This window comes from Urtica dioica, chromosome 8 (genome assembly GCF_054948205.1).
Source record: "Urtica dioica subsp. dioica isolate 48M chromosome 8, U.dioica_male_clone48M_v1_H2, whole genome shotgun sequence".
In the NCBI taxonomy this organism is placed as follows: Eukaryota; Viridiplantae; Streptophyta; class Magnoliopsida; order Rosales; family Urticaceae; genus Urtica; species Urtica dioica.
The window spans coordinates 27,523,136-27,533,985 of record NC_142763.1 but is presented as its reverse complement, the minus strand read 5'-3'; the positions used below and the strand labels follow the sequence as shown (position 1 = coordinate 27,533,985).

The 10,850-nt window shown below is 35.8% G+C and overlaps 1 protein-coding gene across 1 annotated transcript; it reads right to left on the bottom strand.

Moving 5' to 3' along the window:
- Positions 1 to 3,837: 3,837 nt before the first annotated feature.
- On the bottom strand, positions 3,838 to 9,219 carry LOC149388814 (DNAse I-like superfamily protein). Its single transcript, XM_089624591.1, has 4 exons — positions 8,470 to 9,219; positions 6,525 to 6,732; positions 6,231 to 6,360; positions 3,838 to 4,387 (listed from the first exon to the last, which is right to left on the bottom strand). The coding sequence occupies exons 1-4, from the start codon at positions 9,108 to 9,110 to the stop codon at positions 4,122 to 4,124; spliced, it is 1,245 nt and encodes a 414-aa protein (XP_089480717.1). The 5' UTR covers positions 9,111 to 9,219; the 3' UTR covers positions 3,838 to 4,121.
- Between the last annotated feature and the right edge of the window lie 1,631 nt (positions 9,220 to 10,850).

Genomic DNA, 10,850 nt, shown 5'->3' with positions numbered 1-10,850 from the left:
TAACTTAAAAGCCTAGGCTGACGATGTTCTTTTTCACGGGTCAAATTCTATTACATTTGCCTTGCATGTTGTAACAATTTCTTGCATTGATTTGAGGTTTTTTTAGTAAGTCATGTATTTCCTAACTTGCATTGGAACTACGAAGGGTTTACTATATAAGGTCATAACTAACTTATCTCATGAAATATTGAATTACGCTATGATTCTATGATGGTATCAAAGATCGACAACCCCAATTAATACGAAAGAAATCTATGAATCAAAGAAGTCTATGAATCGCGAAGTGAGAGTGAGTGATAGAGAGAGTGCTTGTGAGAAGGTGAGGTCATTCTCAGTTTTTTATTAAGAAAGAACGAAAACAGAATTAACAGTATTTATACTGTTAATCCACTGAGTACATCGAAGACAAAAGCGTACGTGTTATATTACAAACGACGAAAATTAAGAAAACGATGAGAAGAGCCATAAACGACTATATACATCATAAGACTTAAACGAAATAAAACGACCATAGAAAAAGCAGACATAATACGTCCCTGCAAGATGGAACTCATGGCGGCCTGGAGATGTTCATGAGAGACAGCTTGGAGACCAGAGATCGAAGAACCAATCCCAAGAGCGGTTTCATTTGAAGATCAATGAGCTAGAGATGAGAGCGGACACGCAAGAGCTTCGAGACATCACGCCGGAGGTAATCACAGACAAAGTGACAATCGATCTCGATGTGCTTCGTGCGTACATGAAAGGCCGGATTTGAAGCAATGTGCATAGCAGCTTGATTGTCGCAGTACAGCATGCTGGTGAAGAGGATGGCATGGCAAATTCACGCAGCCATTGCTATAGCCAAATAATCTCGCTTGTGGATAAATCCAAAGCTTAATATTTAGCCTCCGCAGAAGAATAAGCATCAATGCTCTGTTTCTTGCTCTGATATCATATTGGAAGTGTGGAGTTAACTCACATTCAAAAGGTAGCTCTTGACTATGAGTTAGGCCCACACTTCCACTATGGTATCAGACCGGGGTCTAATTTCGATTGTGGACCACCCGTGGATGTTTTTTTCACGAACTTCGAGCTCTAGTTGTCCATCTTGTATGTAAGAGGGGTGTATTCGAATGTCTCACATCGATTGAGTATTTGAGCAATGTGCTCCTTATAAGTGTGTGACATCCATTCAGTCCTGAGATAGCTTTTGAGTGTGAGTTAGGCCTATTAAAAGCAGTCATAATACCAATCAATGTCTATCCAATCTAATAATTCAATGTTCAGTCTTGGAGTTCTTTTTATTGCTAATATATTTTGAGATCTAATCTCGCAATACTTATAACAAATAAACTATCCACCTTTATAAGGAGAAATTTCATGGGCAATGAGAACCGTTACTCTCTCTTTTCTCTCTCTAGAAACTAGGGTTTTTTCTCTCTAAACTTCGTCTTCTCCTTGTAGCAGCCGCCACCGCCCCCCAGGATGCTGCTCGCCGGCGTGCTCTCAGCCACGGCGTCGGTCCTGGGGGGAGCCCAACCCTTAGGGCGTTCGACACCAACTCCGGTCAACCGTCTCCTTCCCCTCTCCGACCCCCGTTCTCGTTGTGGGTGCTACCCCGCGTCGTTTTTCCCCGGTCTGAGAGCCTGCTCCTCCGGCTGTCCTCGTGTGGTCTTGCTCGGGTGCTCCTCCCGGTCTTGGTTTTTGCAGGTCTCGAGAGCGAATGAGGAGTCTTTCCGGGAGATCTCCGGTGCCCCGAACCCCCTCCACCGGTGGTCCTCGCGAATCCTCACCGATCTCGGTGGCTTGGGAGTTGACAAGCTACCAAGACGCTGCAGTGGCTCCTGCTCCTTCACGCCCCACTCGCCCTCGTCGGAAGCCACCCTCGCCGGCGAAGGTTCTCCAAGCCGGAGAGCTTCTGCGGTCGACGTCCCCGGCACCGGTTCAGCCCCGACGGTGTGGACTAGCGTTTTTCGGAGGTGCACAACGAGTCCCTCCCTCTCGTGTGTAGATCCGAAGCTCCGACGTGGTCCCGTCGACCCCGATCCTTATGGTCCCTCCCGGATGGAATCGCTGGAGGTGCTCAGTGCCACGGGATCGAGCCATCGAAGCTTGATGCCGAGTGACAGTTGTGGCTCGTCGACGTTCGCGACGCGGCCGTGCTCGCTGCAGATCTTGGGTGCGGGTGTCTGCCTTTTTTTAGTTTGTTTTGGTTTTAGTTTTTTAGTTTGTTTTTCTGGTGTTGGAATGGACCTATCCTTTTATTGTTATGCTTTGTTTTGTGTTGGACTCGGATTAGCCGTAGTTCCCTTTCCCGTAGTGGATTTCCTGTTAGGTTTTTATCTATGCAGGTTGAAGAGCCACCCTATTCATGGTTATCGGACCAAGTTTGGTTGGATTTTTCCATCGCCATTCTTTGGGTTTTTTAACGAGCCTCTTGTGTGCTCTATTAGTGCTTGTAATTCTTCCCGATGTCGGAAGTTTGCACATATCGTACTTTTACCGAAAGTTAGTGTTAGATTCACCTCGACTTAGGTTTTGGTAATCCATGTACTAATGTGTTTTTCTCCTGTATTGATGGGTTTTTTACCCAATTTTAATGGAAAATCCGTATTATTTAAAAAAAAAAGGAGAAATTTCATGAATAGACTCAATGCTAAACAAAATAAAAGGTAAAGACTCACTATCTCATTAATTATAACACAAAATCCACTTTTTCTGTTTTAGACAAAAATACGCCTTATTTTATATATTCTTTTCCCGCTTTCTTCTCCGTGTTGCCATATAATGTCGTTTGTTTTACATATTGCTATTTGATCTCGTTACTCATCATATGACGTCGTTCATCACTTTATGTCGTTAGACGTTGTTGTTAGGCGTAGTTTTATGTCATATTGATTGTCGTTAGCATTGTTTGATGTTGTTAACATTGCCATTTCTCGTCATTCGGAGTCGTTATTATCATTTATTGTCGTTGACGTATTTTTAGTTGTGTTCTTCAAAATCCAATTTTTATTTCACATGGTATTAAGAAGTCATACATCGATTGGAGATGTATCTTTTGTGCTCGTTATTAAGGTTATGGATTACTCTTCCTGTTGCCAATTGGTTTTAAATTAAAACCACATGATACTTTACATAGAGAGAGACTTTGAATTGAGATTTAGTGTGTTTTCTGTTAATTTAGGAAGAAATAATTAATCTATTATTGTTCTTTATCCATCGAACAGAAGCGTTTGTAGGCTGAGACCTTCGTCGTCATCTTCTCACTTGATCTAGTAAAAATGAAGCTGAAGAAGAAAGAAACGATTTGACTAAATTTTTTTTTTTTTTTAAAACACTATGGATTATTGGTAGGATGTTTTCCTTATGTGTTTATGCGAATATCTATATTTTGTGCATTTGGATGACATGGCATGAACATGATGATACACACCTTTTTGGATTTCTTTGTCATTATGAACTTGAATCTATTTTATCTTTCTTTTTAGAGTTTCAAATTTTCATGATTTTTCTTATACCACTCAGTTTCCATTCATGATATGCTTTTGACTTTCTAATCTTCGTCATAAACTGTTGACTTGAATCACATTTGGGTGCCAATGAACATTATTTTTTTGGTATATAATTTATAAGCGGTTACATTGAACATTAATATTTAAAACAAAATCTACAAATTACAAAAAAAAAAAAAAAAAAAAAACCTTAATTTTATTATTGAAGATATTTTTATACAAAATTAAGGAAGGAACTCATGACCTCGTACAAGAAGGAGACATCGTAGGAAGAAGGTCGAATAGAGCCATCCAAACTAGAATTCCTTGGGCATAAAACAAACGTGGCTCATATATATATATAATGAGCTTTCACCCCAAACCTATACATGCGCATTTTAGGACCAAAAATGAATTACATGTCAACCTTTTTTTTCCCCTTCTTTATGGAATATATCAATATTTGCTTCCTAGGCCAACGTGAAGTCGCAACATAGGATTTACAGAGAGTAAATCATAACAGCAATGGAAGCAGCTAAAAAAAGAATTTCTCCTCCACGCTTGAAAAAACCATACTATATAATATACCTGTGCTTAAATATTTGACACCAAAATTACACATAAAAAATTGGTTACTCTCTCATATCATGTTGTTGTTTTCCATATACCTTTAGATACCAGCAATGATCCAGACATCTTTATAACCTTCGGCTTTGTTTGCTTTCGTTTTCTCGTCACATTTTCTTGAGAAACGTCGTCTACTTTGGCTATGTCAACCTTCACTATGTGGTGATCTGAAGTTCCCTTCGAGGAATAAACCGAGTAAGATCCGGGGACGAATTCATAGACCGAGTTTGGGGAAGCCAATATGTAATCTACTCGAGTCCCATACTTACACGTCCCTTGTACACCTACACAAGTTTAGAAAAAATATGACCTCCCATTTCATATTTTTTAGCAAAAGATCTATAGGAAAAGTTGAAATATACTAAAAGTAAGACAAGAAATCATAAAATACCCAAAGTTTTTATAATTTTTAAAACTATCCATTAAAAGAAAAATAGACAAAGTTACCCTTTAAATAAAGAAAATTTGTTGCAACTAGCAAATTCTCTAGCTTCTTTTAAGATTATATCCAAAGTTTTATTTTACGGCCGAAGTAAATTAAATTAATTAAAACAATTAATTTAATTTACTTCGACTTGGTGGACTGTTTTTTTAATAAAATGAAACTTTAACTATTTTTTAAAAAGAGAGTGAGCTATTGGACTACTGACCGTAAGCGCGGTAAGCAATTGGGATATTATAATATATATATAAGAAAAAGTTGAAAAATAGTAAAAGTAAGGTAAAATTTTTTTAGAAATTACCCATTGTTTTAAATTTTTTTTTTAAATATCCATTAAAAAAATAGACATAATTACCCTTTAAATAAAATTTTGAAATTGTAAACACGAAAAAAAAAAATGTGAATAAAAGGAACGAAGAACGGATGAAGACCCATATATGAATAGGAAGAAGAGTAATAACAACAAATGGGAGTTGTAAGTGTGTGTTTGATTAAGTGCAAAATTTTAATATTAACAAAGAAAAGATGCAGAAATCATCTAAAAAAGAGAGAGCAAATGGAGAGGGTAGATTTGAGAATAAATTTTAAGAGCTAGACTTTAAAAGTTCAAAAATGTCTATTATACAAACCAAATGGGTCACCCAACAACAAGGCTCCCCCGCAACAATTATAGTCCACTCAAAATTTTATAAATGGTCAACCACAACTTTCATAGTTTGATGGACAATATTACAAGCCTTTTAGTTTTCAATACGATAAATAAGGCAAAATATCATCATTATTCTTATCTCATAATTAGTCCTTACTTTCCTTTTTATTATCTATTAAAAAGAGTGTTTACTTTAATTTTTTTTTTATCTTTATTATTACTGTACTCCCATGCCCCAAATTGGTTGAGCCACCGCTTATATTTATGAAGTATCAAAATATTGTTCATATTGTTTTATTACTAGTATATATTTCCCTTGTAATTATATTGATAGTATTATAAATATCATATTAGTTTTTTTCCATATTAATCAATCTGATTATATTATTTTAAATATAAAGCATTTTTATTTAGACTTCATAGCGCAAATAACATAGGTGGGTAAATTTTTTGGTCTGTAAGCTAAATTTTTAAGCAAGATCGATAATCCTCGAATTATTGATTTGATAGCATTTTTAATCTTTTAAAAATATACTAATCTTTAAAATAAATCTATCAGCTAAGATACTTACAACACATTAGCCAACTTAATTAATAGCTCATAAAAATTTATCTTATAAAAAATACTTATAAGAGAAATGTATATCTAACCATAAAAACACGATATAAAAATTAAAAAAATTAATCACGAAATATTTCGGATTGTAAATTTATGATTGTGTTTTAATGAAATTGTTTTTTAAATTATCAACAAGTCATTTAAGTTTGTTAATATGTTAAGTTGTTTACGTGCTGAATTTCATATAAATTAAATTAAATAATTTTATGAAAGAGCTAAAATGCTTGGTAAATTAAAAAATTTAACACCGTTAAAAAAATACTACTTTGCACTAAAAAGCAACGGCTGGATTCTAACCTAGCAGTAACTTCTATCTAAACAATTAAAATCACACCCAGCAGGGAAAAAAAAAAAAAGAAAAAAAAAAACGTTTAACACCAAAATAAAGGTAAAGAGTTTATAATATATTTTTCTTACTTTGGCCTTTGGCGATCATGACAACTGACTCACACTCCCCAGCAAAGTCCTTGGCATCTGTGTAATGCTTACTCTTCAAGTGCCTCATCACTTCCACTTTTGGCGTTGGCTTTCCCATATCCTCGTAGTACTAATTAATCAATATTTATATATATATATTTATATATATATATATATATATATATATATATATATATTTCATCACAGAAACAAAATAACGTACGTAGTCAGGCCTGTCTGCTATACATATATATAACTTTGTGAGAGAGAGAGAGAAGAATAAAAAAGACAAACCTTAACAATGTCAGTCCATCGTTCTTGAGAGTAATCCGATTCCTCGAGGGAGTTGAGTCCTCCGACCAAGATGTGTGGCTCGTCGTCGGATTGGATTATGGCGTTGACCTGTTTCATTCTCCAACTCTCGTCAAGATGATCAAGGTGAGTACACATGAAGTTGACTTCACCCACTTTTGGAACTTCTACTGTCACCTTCAAAACATTCCTGTGCATGTAAAGAAGATATCATAATATTATATAAATACATCAACGTACAGCTGAAACAATAGATTAAATAAAAGGCTCTTTACATGTATAGTTATTTGAAAATTTAAGTTTTGCTATATATATAAATTTTTGGTAAATTTAAAGTCACAAGATTTTAGTAACAAAGTCAAAAGACATTAACAGTTGTAAACATTCGTTAATAAATATAAATAATCATTAAACTCTTAGAGTATAAATTAAAATCTTAAAACGTACGAACAATATCATATTAAAATAATGGCTATTTATTTCAAATTTACAAAAAGTTGACTACTTAGTAAATCTCTAAATTTTAATGACTAAATTACTTAATTAAATGTTAAAATAAGAACTTAAATGCTTAGACGAGGTGTGGTTCATAACTTAGTTGATAATTTCACACCACCTCCGTGTCGTGGGTTCAATCGCCACTCACAGCAAAACTGCCTTTAAAAAAAATACTTAAATGAGGTTACGAGGGAATTTTACTGAGTAATTAAATGCGTACAAAATATGGTATAGCTTACTTTCTTTTTATTCCGTTGACCATAGTACTGTTGATTTTTCCAAATACATTATCAAATTTAAATTGACAAATCAAACGATGTAATTTTCAAAATACCTTTCTCTAAATAGGGTATACTTAATAAAATAACAATAATAAAAATTCAAACGAAATCAATTTTTTTTTTCCAAGTCAAGGAATTGTCCTGGAGTTGAAAACTGGTAGTGTAAACGAATCTCCCGAGTCAATGCACACACAGCTGTTATATACAAGTGGTCCAATATCTATATATATATATATATATATATATATATATTTGCATTAGTAGTTTGTTTATATTTACATAACGTGAATAAAAACCCTAGATAGAAGGCAAATTGAGCACATGATGTGATATGGACTGTACATAGGCAGAAATAAGTGTAGAGATAAGTCGGACACGAAAAGATCAAAAGCGAAAGATCCAAGAAAGAGCGCAATGAAAATGACCGCTTCCAATTCTATGCATTGTAGGCAGAAAATGGAAGTATCTATATATGATTATTCTCTTTATCTTTATCCCACCCCACACACACATAAAAAGTAAAATAAAGATAACAACTACAATGAATATAATATAATAAATAAATTAATCAAGTAACATGACTTAAGATGCTCATCTTCATAGAAAATATCACGAAGCAATACAAGCTTCTTCTTTTTTATCATAAATAGTCCTCGACCATTTTCGTCTCTAAATTCCTACATGGTGGCATTTTAGTAATTTCAAAATGATTGATTTTCTTATGGATTAATCAAACATCATGCAGCTTTTATCTAATATCTTTAAAGTCAAAATGTAATTTAATTAAGTTCTTTTATAAAATTAACTCCAGTTAGTACATATGTATTAAGCTGGCTAGCGAAAAAAAAATGTAGCAAGCTGTTTGGTCATTAACTTTCATTCAAAAAAAAAAATCCGACGAAATCCATAATTTAATGACCAAAATACTGATCTAGAGACAAAGATACATCAATCTTAAAAACTCAGAAACACTATTCACTCGCACAAAACAAAAACGGAATAATTTTTTAAGGTAAGGTATTATAATCAAACACCCAACCAAAAGTTCTTAAGGCGGTGTTTTGCAGTAATTGAAGCGGAGCAAGCAAAAATCATTATCATTACTATTTGTGTGATTAATGAACAAAATGATGAGTATCGATGTTGACCTGAAATCTGTGTGGTCAAAGATCTTGTGAACAGTGGAGCTCTTGATGGGCCACTTAGAGAGAACAGCGTTGCCGTACTCCGGAGCCCAGCTCTCGGCGAACACGAAGCTCATTCCCAGCGCCGCCGCCAAGTCCGACAGAGGCCTCATGTCCTTCTCTTCCTCCGCCTTCACGTCCTGAAGCGCCACGATGTCCGCGTCCACTTCCCTCAGCACCTCCGCCACCGTCCGACTCCCCTCTCCGCCGCCCCTCGCCGCCGCCGGAGAAGGCCTCAGAAACCTCCCGATCTCGTCCTCCGGCAGGTTTATCGAGACTCTCATCTCCGGCCTCGCCGCCGCGCCGCTCGACCGCTTCAGGATGCTCTTAGGTCGCCGGAGAGTCCGTGGCGGGGCGCCGGGACTGCTGTGCGGGCCGGCGGAGACCGCCGGAGCCATGGAGAAGAGCGCGGCGTTGAATGTTGCGATCCGGACGTGCTTTTTGGCGGCGGCGGCGGCGGAGGGGTGGACTGCGGCTGAGGCGTCCGGCGTTGGCTTGTTTGGGCCGAAGCGCTTGATGATGAGTTTGGGCCTTGATCGGCGGCGCGTGGGCCACCGGAGGCGCGAGTAGAGGAGTCTCAGATTTCGGTTGAGGAGTTTCAGCATTTTCAGAGAGAGAGACGTTAGTCTGTTATGTGAAAAAAATTAGGATTTTTATTTGTATGCGTTGTGTGTGTGTGAGAGAGAGAGAGAGAGAGAGAGAGAGATGGTGGAAAATGAATGATTTAGTAGTGCCGTAGTATTTCTGGTTTGAAAGGCTAAACTAGAAACAGCAGTGGCGCTGGTCTGGTGACACGTGGCAGTTGATCAGTGCGGGACTGTGGTGTTGCGGAGGTACTGGGGCACCATTGTCTTTTCATTTTTCCTTCTTTAAAAAAGAGAGCACCAATGCTTAAAAGTTATATTCCACTACGTACCGTACCATGATATGAGAATTTGACCTGATTCTCTTAACTGATTTTTTCAACTGAGGTCTAAATCAATCGGGAAAACCAGTTTTTTCTTTTATTAAAAAAATCGATCTAAAGTCGGTTAATAAGTTTCGAATTTGTGTGTGTGTGTGTAATTCGTTGAGCTCTTTAAAAGAATGGAGTTAGTTAAGTCAGAGAATCCCAATACGTTTGCAACATGACTGTTATAATACTGTGAACCAATTTTTTGACTGTTATAATACTGTGAACCAATTTTATGTTCCATTTTACATTATGAATTATGATACTGAGTTAAGCATATAACTTAAATAAATAGGGATTGTAGCTTATTCGGTAATTCTTTCTTTATTAAGAAAGAGTTTTCTATACACGTATTTCCTAGTAATAATAGGTATCCTTCTGTATAATATCTATTTGTAAGAACTCGTGTCGTGTGTGGCAATTTTACGGAGTGGGTTGCGTAAGAAATAATTAAGTGAACGTCAAAAACATATCAGTTTAATTTTACTAAAAAAAAAAAAACGAATCGAATTCAAGTCAATATTGGCGTAACTTATAAATAGTAATTTATATTAAGTGGAAATTAAGCCATGCAATGCAATGGAGGATTCTTATTTGGAACGCCACGTCACCCTAAATCCGGCGTATCCAACTCCAATGCAACCTTAGTGAGTTAGTTAGTTAGAGCCTAGTGGAGCCCCAATAGTTTTGGTTTCATATGATATTATATTATCCTCACAAAAAAAAAGTATTTTATGGCTTATGTTGTACTGTAATTACGATAAAATATTCGTTGGATTTTGCAAGTATATATTGAGGCTTATTTATTATTTTATTTATAATCTTTCACATATATCCACTATTAAAATCAATATTTTCATGCACAAGTCACATATTTTCTGATACATGTTTATTTCAATATGCTTACATTATATATTTTGATCATTTCTAAATCAATATGCATAAAAAAGTTAATAATGTAATGCATTTTGGTGGTTTATTTATAAATATATCTATATATACATATATTATTGTTAATCCACTTATTATAGGAAGTCTTAATTTAGTACTTTAATTTAAAAAAAAAACACAGTGAGGATTATGCAGAGGAATACATAAACAATGCTGCGTTTATGGAATTCGTCACTTGATTTTCGAACTTCTCTCTTTCTCTCTCTCTCTATCTCTCTAAAACACGTTTTTCCAGAAATTATTCTTGCTTCGTTAGGATTTCACTGCATCTTGGTGCAATCCGAATTCAGGTTTGTCGTATTCTGCGGTATTCTTATTTGTGGTCTTCAAGATATTTTCGAGGTGCAAGGGATACAATAAAGAAAGCGTATCTCATACGTGATTCAAGCCCAGAAATCTTCAATTTCGAAGAATTACACAACAGAGACACGGTTACACATTC